The sequence below is a fragment of the Idiotropiscis lumnitzeri genome, chromosome 3 (genome assembly GCF_059441095.1).
Source record: "Idiotropiscis lumnitzeri isolate Australia: NSW breed Sydney's pygmy pipehorse chromosome 3, RoL_Ilum_1.0, whole genome shotgun sequence".
Classification (NCBI taxonomy): Eukaryota; Metazoa; Chordata; class Actinopteri; order Syngnathiformes; family Syngnathidae; genus Idiotropiscis; species Idiotropiscis lumnitzeri.
In genome coordinates this window covers 32265262-32277705 of record NC_142393.1, presented here as the reverse complement: position 1 = coordinate 32277705, position 12444 = coordinate 32265262, and the positions used below count along the sequence as shown (strand labels likewise).

Genomic DNA, 12444 nt, shown 5'->3' with positions numbered 1-12444 from the left:
TCCGCCCCTTAAGATTCCGTGCATCAGGCGGACGTTTCCGTCATGTATGAAAGAAAGGATGTGACTCTCACAGGACACTTCATTAGGTACAACCAAGAGCTATAAAAATTGTCTACTCTTCAATTTTACTTAACAATTTCAGGAAAGTACAGTGCAGTGGATTATTGGTTGCCCTTTCTCCTCCTTGTTATTTTCTATTTAATGATTTAATCTTTAATTAATTTAATTGATGTATTTTATTAAATTATTCGTTATATTGCACTGGAATGGGGAGCTCTCCAATCTCGTTGTACACTGAGTACAATGACAATGAAGGGAGTTTATTAATGGAACACATAATTCCGAGGGTGCTATTAGTGACGATAGTTTCTCTTATTTGGTGGTCAAAATATTAGAAACATCGCTCTGTTTGATACAGAGATAAAGAGAGGGCCCCTCGATGGTCTCGTCATACGATCTTTCACGCTGCGTACGAAAAGGTCGTCCGGCTCCCTAAACAGATTTGAGACCAATTTGATTGTTGCAGATTACTGTGGCCAACAAGTCTTATATTTGATCATATGTATTGTAATTATCATCTTACAATAAGTGCAAGTTTGTTCCTATGTGATATTGTCGTAAACCGAGGGCCATTCCCATATTGTTCAATTACGTCTTTGCCGGAGTAATTGTGCTTACATGAATGGTATTTTTGCGTATTATTCTAACCGGCCCATCGTTGCCAAATGTGTTTAAGTTTCATATAAAATGTACAGAAAGATCACTGGAATTATGTGAGATATGCCGCCATCTTGTATATGTCGGGGAAATTAATAGACAGACAACAATGAGACATTGATTTTCTTTATTTCTATCTTTCAAGAGATTTGACATTACCTCGTTGGAACCAAATCACATTTAACTATTAGGAACATAATATAAAGAATACATTTCTCACTTAAAGATTTACATGTGCGTCCTGTTTGGTATAGCGCACGCAGTCGCCAACCGTCTCACGCGTGGCGCCCTCTGTTGGCCAAAGTCGCGAATTCCACTCGTCACGCAGGGTCAACAAGTTCCACACGTCCTTGACTGTTTACTCCGTAGGAGTAAGTCAGCCTTTTGGCCTCCACTGAATAAACATGGCTTCGTATAGCAGTAATTATTCATTTTTTTTAAACGAAAGTACGAAGGGGTTCATGAAGAGAACGCCTCTTCATATAGTTTACAAAACAAAATACACGCTATGGACTTGAGATAAGGCAATGAATTTGGATACACTGAGTCAACTCAGGGAACCAACAGTTCACAAAGTTCTTCGGTTAGCCTTCTTTTTACATCCACCGTCCATGCTCAAAATACACATCAAGGGCTTTGTGGCTAACAAAACAAGGATGTCTCAAGTGCAGACACTGCTCCCCAACTACATTCACTTGAAAACAGAATGTTCCAATGTAACATGGAAGATTGTTGCTCATAAATCTCTTGTGTTTTTGTCAAGAAACAGTTTAATCAGTGTAAAAAGTGCAATCCTTAACTCTCACGTTACACTGAATAAAACAAATCAGTGCGGAGCCTGAAGGTCCTTTGTCAGGCTGTCATATATTTCATTCACATAGTTTGTCATTGTGTGTACATTTTATATATTCATATGGTGATTGAGTCTAGTGAGTGTTGCAGCGCTACAGAGGCTGTTTTTTCTAGTGAAAATATTAGTTCACTGTCACAATCTCAGTGAACAATAAGAAATGTTAATATCTTCTTTACAATCTGCCTTGTGTACAGTGTCCTACAGGGAAAAATGTCAACTAAACAATGTCTTTTACAAAAATACCAAACTTTCGTAACTGCAACATTTTGCCACAGCAACAACTTAATTGTTATGAAATACAAGTATGCTAGAGTGAAAAGTACATCTTTAATTCTTTTCTCTTTATTGGTAAAATCTATACAATACACATATTTTTATTCTCCAACAACACAAGCAATTCTATTTCTACTCTCTCACTTCTGCAACGCCCTTTTTTTCCTCTTTCCATCCAGAAGGCCATATAGGTCCAGTAGCTTCCAGTAGTCAGTGCCTGGGCTTGGAAGCTTCCACTTCCACACTGCCAACTATGCACAGCGTGGCACAGCTCAATAAGTTACATTCGTTTCAAATGTGTTTACAACATAGTAATTACCAAGAGGTTGAAAATAAGATAAATTACAGCAAATGTTTAAGAGAGGAAGTCAACCCCCCCCAAAATCTTTCCAATAACATGTTCAATTTGACTTCACTAGTCTCAACACAACATTCTCATTAATATTGAGTTTCTGGCGCATGAGTTAAGAAAATGACATCACAGTTGCTCAGGGCGCAAGTAATGACCAATAACGGCTCACCTGTTTTCTGAAGCTTAGCCATGATTGGTTGTTGGCTGAGCACTGAGCAATTGTGATGGCATTTTCAGTCGACAGCACCACCCCCTGAGATGGCTAATTTTGCTGCTTAACTCATATTCCACAAATGCAACATTAATCAGAATTACGTGCTGCTACGTTGGACATAATCTTGTTAAGAAAATTTTGGGTTGACTTTCCCTTTAAGCCCCAATCACAAATCAAATAAAACACGCACGCACACAATGCAATGCATGAAGACAATCGAGGAGAACGAAACCCAAAGTTGTGGATTGTCGATGTTCATCAAGCACCATGAAATTACATTTGTTTTTAGCTAAAACAAATATAAATGAAGTCATGTAGTAAAAGACATATGAAATATGCCGATTGGTTTAAAATTCAACAACGCAAGAACATTTCATGATCTTGACTAGCTTGAAGTGCAGGTGGACTGGGGTCCAAACATACTTTGATAGCACACATAGCACAAACTTGAAATACAATTATATAACCAGAATATAAACTACATATATACATTAAAAGCAGGTTTCATTCACCTCCTCTCTCATATTCCTCTTGTAAACTACTGGTAAGAAATGATGGTACATCGTGAGAGCTAGTTGGAGTTCCAGAAAGACACTTGTGATGTCAGAAAAAAAGTTTTTTTCCTTTCCCACAGCAAATGTGACGCCAGTTTTTCTGCAACTGGCCATGAGCCAGGTGAGCATGTTTAGGCACTTCTACAGTTTTCTACGATGAAATAGAATGACGGGCGATGCTCGAGTCAGACGCGTGTAGCCCTCTGAGTTCAACACCGTTTTGTATAGCTGTCCCCGCCACCAAGTTCGCCATGCTCCCTTGTCTGCCGGCAGACTATCGGTTCTCATGCACACGCACATACACACATGGCTTGGGATGTCTGGGACTTAACCGCATCGAGCCCTTGGCACTGACCCGGATCCCCAGGCTGATGAACGTTCTTCGTCATAACAACAACAACAAAAAAAAACGCCAGTCGAATGCCGTTTAATAAGGTGGCACGTCCACAAATCAATGTTGTGTTGTCGGTAGTGTTCCAAGCAGCTTTCAGAAATGGCTGGCCTTTGGCAAAGTGCTTCCAGGCTTGATACGATGCAGGTCACACACTTTTATATGGCATCTAGGGCAGATTGAGTATGGGCGGGGACCCCTTTGAGCTACCACAACATTCCAAGCTGAGGAGAGTGACACTCACGCCGCCGTACTAAAACATTGAGGCTGTCCAAGTGTGTTTGGGTGGTTACTCTCAAGTTTTCTGTGTCTTTCTGTATCCCACTTCAATAGAGTGCACCATACATCAGAATGCAAATCAAGCTTTGTTTTGGGACTAAACAAGGAAAGAAATTATGTGAAAATTAGTCAAATAATATGAGGGTTTAACTGACCAGTGTGGTGTACCTATTCTGTGTGTATGACAAAACATTATCAATATCTTGGACTCGTACAGTCACTTTGTCAAAAAAATACATACACTCTATATGTTTTTTGTGTTTTTGTGTGTTAGGTTGACACTGCAGTAAGTGCAGTTAAGTGCTACACACTTAGCATGCAGGTTGCTGGACCTCTACTGGAGAATTAAGGTAGTATTTACACATGGGAAGGTTGGGGTTTTCTTGTGCAGCTCCTTCACACACTGGCCCTTTTGTGGCGCTTACTTTAGGATGATCTGCAAGGGAGACACACAAAGACAGTGAAGAAAATTTAAAGAAACATTCTACCTAGCACACAAGTGAAAGTATCACCCTGATCCATATTTCCTTTTCTGCTCATATTTGGACGCAGATGTGCTTTCATTAAGGTGATATATAAAGATGAACGCGTGAGACGAAAATATAGATGGATGAGTCAGAAAACATGACTGGTTGCAACAAGTGGGGAGCGCATGATCAGTGGATATCAATACAGTATTTCAGATTTGGGTTTGGATTTGTTCTGCAGGTCAAAATGATTCCATGCATATTTCAAGTGGCACGCACCCCATATGGAAGACATCAAACAATTACACAGCATAGCGGAACTGGCGGACCAGAAATTACACAATCTATCAAGCAAAAGGCGGAGCACGGTGTCTGTCTGGAGTCAAAAATTATCATACAATAATTACTGTGTATATGAATTCACTTCCAGCCGAATAAAAAAATGGATCTTTGACGTCAATGGTAGTAAATGTGTTAAAAAAATAATTACAATGGGAAAAATAATTGCCGTGAACAAACTCAACATCTTTTTGAGGCCACTGCTGCCCAACAAGATGCCTGACGCAAAATATACGAATAAATAATAGGGCATGGCTCACTCTGCATTTTAATGCCTGACATTTGTTTGTGTCATAGCTTCATCACAAAATCAGGCATGCTTTGATGTAAAAGAAAACATTAACTGCTAAAGATAAACACACACACACACACACGCACCCACCCCCACGCACACACACCAACAGACACAGACATACATCTTTCATTCCATGCATTATCATTTATGGGTCGTATCAGAATTGAGGACATTTTCTCCTGACCCCTAACCCCCATGAAGTCTCAAATATTCCACGCACAAATTACACATTCATGCACTTGTGTAAATTCTAGTTGTCACCAGAGAAAATGTAACCTTCCTTCTTAATAATCAACTTCCATATAAAACATAACGGGAAAAATACGTTTTAAATCTGCTTTTTCTTTCTTGCCTTCTTTTTTTTTTTTTTTTTTTTTTTTTGCTATTAGTGAAGTCAAATTATATTCTAATCTTGCCAGCAGTTAAAATTGCTGTAATTAGAAAGGAGCTTTTTAGCAATATTTCTGATAAACATTTTAGGTGCCTGATTATTTTCAAACAAAAAATATTTCACAGCAAATTAAATATCCTATTAAAACGTACTGTTGACGGTTGAGCTAGAAAAAAAAAAATCTAAAATTACCTTGGTGCCTAAATCGTCCTCCTTGAATGACCCTTACAATGCAATGACACAAATACGAAACCTGCTACATTGGAGACGAAAAAAAAAGGAATTGTGTCACTTGAATCATGAATTGGAAATCCACCCAAAAGGGGGCTGTTGTTTTGAGTAACAGAAGAGGGCGCTGTAATATAATTTGTAACCTGACCACTGACCAGTACTAGTAAAAGTTACACTGTAAGACGTGGGACAGCTCAGTTTAGGACTGTTTATCATGGTTTTGTCCCCAATCTCAGTTCAGCCCTTTTTGTTCCAAGTTAACTAGTTTTTGTGCTTGTGTGTTTTTTAGTTTAGGACTGTTTATCATGGTTTTGTTCCCAATCTCAGTTCAGCCCTTTTTGTTCCAAGTTAACTAGTTTTTGTGCTTGTGTGTTTTTTTTTCTGGCTCCTTGCGACAACCCCAAATCATGCATGTTTGGTTTGCTGCAGACTAGTGGATCTGCGTGTTACTGTTGAGTGTTGTATGTGTTATGTCTTAGAAGTGTGATTGACTGATGATGAGCTCAGAGTGTACCCCACGCTCACCCTAAATCAGTTGGGATAGGTTGCATCACCCCTGTGAATATGAAAACAACAAGCAGTACATCATGGATAGATGGCTGGAATGAAGTACCAGGTTCCAGTTTGTCACAATGAAGTAATATATTTAGGCCATCTATGTATGTGGTGAGCAGTCAAGGCCGCCAAGACCTTCTCTGCTGGCCTCACATAATCAAGAAATCATGATCATATTCTTCTCTCTGATGTCATATCATATCCTAGTGTTGAATTTTCAGATTTGCGTTTTTATCCAATAAGAATTCAGCTATAGCTCGTGTTGCCAGGCATATTTCATAATACCAGTAGCATGCACTATTCGTCCGAGGCCTTGAGATACAATCATTCGGGTGTCTGTTCTGTGTGAGCAAGGGGGTTTACAGTTGATAGACAGTTAAGAGAGCCAATCAGATCACAAGTTGATGGCCTTTTCGCTGGCCTTACTTTGAGGATGATGTGTGATTGGATACTCACTCGTGAGGGGGCAGCGCTATTGGAATCAACACACCAGAAAGTCGTAACTGGCGACCGTTCGGAACTTTAAAACATATTCTTGATTTCTTAAACCACAATGGCCAAAGGAGGGAAAAGTGTGGATTTCATTGCAGATATACTTGCAAGGAACATTTCAAGACGGACCTTTCAAGAGAAGCTAGGTTGTCCAACACTCACTCAGCAGTGCGTAAGTGTCTTTCTGTATATTATTTGTCCAGCCGTGGTGTCAGAAATGATGGTAAAATTAGGGGTGTTTATTCCAGTCGGACTAAGTAGGACTTCACTGAAGGCAGTACAGTACACCCATGTTTATCATATTTGTCTACTGAGCTGCATAAGAGCAGGTGATGTTAGTTTGCACATGTTGCCCGGGAAACAGGTGGGTTGGGAATGGCTAGCCGCTAGAAGGATGGTTGGTGGTAGACAACAACGGTCTCACGTGGCTCGTGTGCTCACAGGACCCACGTGTGACAGGAAATGCCATGACCCGTGTCGGTCATGTAATGGTTTTGGTTTATTATTTTCACTTTTCCATGCCATGTCCTTGTTTTTGTTGATTTTGTCAGCTGAGTGGGGCGTTTCCTTCAGCGATCGTTCCCCACCAGCCACACACCGGTTCCCCATTAGCCTTCACACCTGACTCCCATTTGCTCTCCTAATGAACCGCCTATTTAAACACCCCGTGCCGACAACTCAGGGTCGGGTCATTGCTCCATTCGAGGACTGTCACGGCCGCTCTCTGATCTCGTTCTCGTTCTCGCTCCCGTTCCTTAGTATTTGTCACTGCCCCTGTTCCTCCTCCTTTTATCCTGTTAAAGTCACATTTAGTTCGCCTTTGATATTTTTGCACCCTGCCACGTTGTATGTCTTTGTTTGGATTGACTTAATAAATTCCCTTTAAGTTACCCTTTTCCCTGCTTCCTCGCATTTTGGGTCTTTCCCCACCTCGCCGACCGGCGTACCATGACAGAATGACCCGAAGAAGGACCCGGCGAGAAGCTCACGGCGGTCGAACAACCGCCCTCATCAGCCTGCCGACCAACCCTGTGCTCTTCCCGTAGGTTCCGCCTCTCGTACCTCGTCTGTTTCTTCCCCTTTGTCTCACGGTAATGTTATCAACTACCTACCCGTCATACCTCCCCACCTCATGATAGACTCGAATTACGATTTTGAGCACCACGCCCTTGCACCCCATCACCTTCTGGTAGTTCCCGAATCCGTAGATGATTTTGAGCACTATGCCCCGCACGTTTTGGTCGACTCGGATCACGAGGACGACTTCGAGTTCATACATAGCCTGTTAGACGCCCAGCGCCACCCGGACTCAGTTAATACCGGTCACCTTCCTCCCCCCGAACAGTTCTTGACACCCTTTTCTTTTGAGTTTTTTGAGACCACCTCCCACTCTACCTCGCGCGCTTCACACCCCAAATCACGTAAGCCACGGCCACTTCGCTCACCTCGTTCCCCGTCGGTTTCTGCACCTGATCACGTTCCCCTGGTGTTCCATAGTCTACGCTCACCAGCCCCTGTAGTATTGGTCCCTCGTGTCTCCCGTTCCCCTGAGTCCCTATGGGGGCAGGCTGATAGGGATCAGGCCCCCCGTCCCGGCTGCGCCCGGGCCGCCTGCTGCGCCCGGGCCGCCTCCGGCTCCTCGCCCGCTGCTGAGTCCCGTTCCGGCTCCTCGCCCGCTGCTGAGCCCCGTTCCGGCTCCTCGCCCGCTGCTGAGCCCCGTTCCGGCCCCCCGCCAGCGGCTGAGCCCCGTTCCGGCTCCCCGCCAGCGGCTGAGCCCCTTTCCGGCTCCCCGCCAGCTGCTGAGTCCCGTTCCGGCTCCTCGCCCGCTGCTGAGCCCCGTTCCGGCTCCCCGCCAGCGCCTGAGCCCCGTTCCGGCTCCCCGCCAGCTGCTGAGTCCCGTTCCGGCCCCTCGCCCGCTGCTGAGCCCCGTTCCGGCTCCCCGCCAGCGGCTGAGCCCCATTCCGGCTCCCCGCCAACTGCTGAGTCCCGTTCCGGCTCCCCGCCAGCTGCTGAGTCCCGTTCCGGCTCCCCGCCAGCTGCTGAGCCCCGTTCCGGCCCCTCGCCCGCTGCTGAGCCCCGTTCCGGCTCACCGCCAGCGGTTGAGCCCCGTTCCGGCTCCCCGCCAGCTGCTGAGTCCCGTTCCGGCTCACCGCCAGCGGTTGAGCCCCGTTCCGGCTCCCCGCCAGCTGCTGAGTCCCGTTCCGGCTCCCCGCCAGCTGCTGAGCCCCGTTCCGGTTCCTCGTCAGCTGCTGAGCCCCGTTCCGGCCCCTCGCCCGCTGCTGAGCCCCGTTCCGGCTCACCGCCAGCGGCTGAGCCCCGTTCCGGCTCCCCGCCAGCTGCTGAGCCCCGTTCCGGCCCCTCGCCCGCTGCTGAGCCCCGTTCCGGCTCACCGCCAGCGGCTGAGCCCCGTTCCGGCTCCCCGCCAGCTGCTGAGTCCCGTTCCGGCTCCCCGCCAGCTGCTGAGCCCCGTTCCGGTTCCTCGCCAGCTGCTGAGCCCCGTCCCGGCTCCCCGCCAGCTGCTGAGCCCCGTTCCGGCTCCCCGCCAGCTGCTGAGCCCCGTCCCGGCTCCTCGCCAGCTGCTGAGCCCCGTCCCGGCTCCTCGCCAGCTGCTGAGCCCCGTCCCGGCTCCTCGCCAGCTGCTGAGCCCGTCCCGGCTCCTCGCCAGCTGCTGAGCCCCGTTCCGGCTCCCCGCCAGCTGCTGAGCCCCGTTCCGGCGCCTCGCCAGCGCCCCAGGTCCATGTTCCGGCGGAGCACGTCCTGCGTCCGTCCCAAGTCCACGTTCCAGCGCAGCACGTCGTGCGTCCGCCCCAAGTCCACGTTCCAGCGGAGCACGTCGTGCGTCCACCCCAAGTCCACGTTCCGGCGGAGCACGCCCCGCGTCCGCCCCAAGCCCATGCTCCAGCGGAGCACGTTCCGCGTCCGCCCCAGGTCCACGTTCTGGCGGAACACGCCCTGCGCCCGTCCCAAGTTCCTGCCTCGGCGATGAATGACGACCCGCCGTCGTTCCAGGTTCCTGCCTCGGCGGTGAACGACGACCCGCCGTCGCTTCTCGTCTCTGCCTCGGCGGTGCTCGACGACCCACCGCCGCTTCTCGTCTCTGCCTCAGCGGCGTCCGAGGACCCGCCATTACTCCCGGTTCCGGCCTCGGTGGAGCACGACGACCCGCCGCCGCTCCAGGTTCCGGCCTCGGCGGCGGACGACGACACGCCGCCGCCTCTCGCCTCTGCCTCGGCGGTGGACGACGACACGTCGCCGCTTCTCGTTCCTGCCTCGGCGGTGGACGACGACACGCCGCTGCTTCTCGTTCCTGCCTCGGCGGCGCCCGACGACCCGCCGCCGCTTCTCGTCTCGGCCTCGGCGATGGACGACGACACGCCGCCGCGTCTTGCCTCTACCTCGACGGCACTCGATGACCCGCCGCCGTTCCCAGTTCCTGCATCAACGGCGGTCGACGACCCACCGCAGCCTCTCGTCTCGAACCGTCGTCGCTCCAGGATCCTGACTCGGTGGTGGCCGACGACCCTCCGCCGCTCCGAGTTCCTGTCTCGGCTGCGCCCGGTCCGTTGCTGCGCCAAGATCCTGCCTCGGCTGAGCCCGTCCGGCTGCTGCCCCAAGTTCCTGTCTCGGCTGCGTCCGACGGTCCGCCGCCGCTCCAAGTTCCGGTCCCGGCTGCACCCGACGATCCGCCGCCGCTCCAAATTCCTGTCTCGGCTGCGCCCGGCGTCCCGCCACCGCTTCTCGTCTCAGCCTCGTCTGCGTACTCCATGTGGCGTTCTGGCCATCCCGGACGTCCGCCTGAATGGCCACAAATGGACTTGCAGGGTTGGCCACCCGGGCGGCCACCTGAAGGGCCACGAAAAGACTCGCTGGTCTGGCCTCCCGGACATCCGCCAGACCGGTCTCGAACACGGTCCCTGCCACGTTGTTTGTCTTTGTTTGGATTGACTTAATAAATTCCCTTTAAATGACCCTTTTCCCTGCTTCCTCGCATTTTGGATCCTTCCCCACCTCGCCGACCGGCGTACCATGACAGGAAATGGCAAACATTGCCAGATCAACATCTTTGATTAATGCCCCCACATTTTTCATTCATAGGCATTTTCTTTCTGAATGTGAGCTTGTGACTGTGGTTTTATTTTTTATTTTTGTAAATAACACGAAAGCCTTCCTTGCCATTTCCTTGCATATGACATGTGTCAGAAAGTTTCCAGGACTGAAAATATGTCAAATACACACTACAGTGATCGCCTACAGCTCCATCGTCATCGTCATCTTGTTGATCCACATATTTAAAACCTCAGCAATCTGTTGAGCCCCAGTTCTGACCCCACAGCATCTATTTATTTACGTATTCATTTATGTTAAAAACTTTAAAAGTAGTAAGTAAAAGTAATTACAAGTAGCTTTTCTGTTCCACGACAATTCCAAAACAAATGTGTGTTCGTGAATGAAGGTGGGGAGCGATGGGGTGAGTCTTTTGCGATAGGTTAGAGTAGGGCTGTGCGATATGACCTAAAATCAATATCACGATAAATTGGGCACTTTTACCTCGATAACGATAAATGCGCGATAAATTCCCCCTGAGGACCAAAATCAAAATAAATGCAGGAAATGCATATTAACTGCTTTTTTATTGACCAACTGGTACACATTACTTTCAATGAAAAATAAAAGTACAAAAATCATTTGAATAAACATTTCAAATAGCTTGCTTTGCATGACTTGAACAATGTCACAAAGAACAGGAGAAAAAGGGTACCTCTCACAAAATCTTTTTCTGCAAATATATTGTGCTGAGATGCTGTAATGCCATTTGCAAAGGAATAGATTTGTGTAAAGGTATCATGTAAACAATATAAATAATGCCATGTGCAAAGGAGCTAGTCGCCTGTAAACAAAATGCTAAATAAAATGAAAAAAATGTCAATGGAATGCCAATGCCAATTAAACAAGTGTGCTTCATCAGGAAAAAGTGCAGTCTCGAGTACTCTGGTGCGCGGTCGCCATTTGTCCTCTATGTAGTGCACATTCAGGCTCAAACAGGGATCCATGTTGCGACTCAACCACAAGTCGGATGTGGATGCAAAATGCTCGACATGTCTCCGCTCCCGTCCCGATGTTGTCAATATCCGGAAGTGCTGTTTGTGACAAATATTTTCATACCTCTTGTCGGCTACGTTCATGAGGCTTTTAAATCCTGTGCGCTCCACTGTAACTAGAGGAGCTCTATCTTTAGCTAGGTGCTAGGCTATCGCGTCCACCACTGAGACGTTCTCTCGTATGGTGTCGCCTCCGTTAGTGGGCTGTTGTCACTTGTCCAACCTTGCTTCTCACTTTGAACTTTCAGCACACGCTCCAAGTCAACAGCATGGTTGTGTTGTGGGTGGTGAAAAAGAAAAGGTTGGACGCGCTGTTTCAGGTTCTTACGACGCACTTTGTAGTTCATGTTCTTTTGCTCAAACATTGTTTTTATGGAACCCAAAACATTTCCAAACGACAGATGTCGAATTTCTTTTCGGGACAAGCGCGACAGGAACAATTTCAACTAACGTTACTTCGTCTGCAGCTGTGTCAGCCGCTTTAGGATTTGAATCGCCAGCAACGAACGCGTCTTCTGTTTACAGTCTTCTACAGCGCAGGAGTCACGTGACTAGATGCGCTGTAGCCGTCTTAAAGAGGCATGAACATCGCCGCAAACAGAAAAGACTTTTATTTAAAAATTTTTTTTAGACACCGAATTTACCGGCAAGGGCAAAATTATGTCGGTCACTGTAATACATTTCGGTAACGGTAAATTTTCGGTTTATCGCCCAGCCCTAGGTTAGAGTTTTGAGTTCAGTTTTGAACTTCTTTGCAAACACATTCAAATATATTTGCAAAGTACGTTCAAACGTATCGATAAAATCCAGTCCAAATGTTAAAAACATAGCATTTTGTTCCCATAATGCTACGGGGTATTGACTTGTGCATCTCTGAGTAAGTGAAGTCATGAAAATCGATTTTTTTGTCTCAGCTCCTTCTTAGCCCTGGGAGAGAGAAAA

General features: G+C 47.4%; 1 protein-coding gene across 10 annotated transcripts in view; it reads right to left on the bottom strand.

Annotated features, from left to right (window-relative positions):
- Positions 1–829: 829 nt before the first annotated feature.
- The window catches only part of LOC148340939 (muscleblind-like protein 2a), a 63176-nt gene continuing 51561 nt past the window's right edge, over positions 830–12444 (bottom strand). For all 10 annotated transcript variants that reach the window (XM_088289490.1, XM_088289481.1, XM_088289484.1 and 7 more), the window contains one exon: positions 830–4069. In XM_088289490.1, the coding sequence (XP_088145616.1) occupies positions 4055–4069 (15 nt within the window). In that variant the 3' untranslated portion in view covers positions 830–4054. The remainder of the gene's footprint in view (positions 4070–12444) is intronic.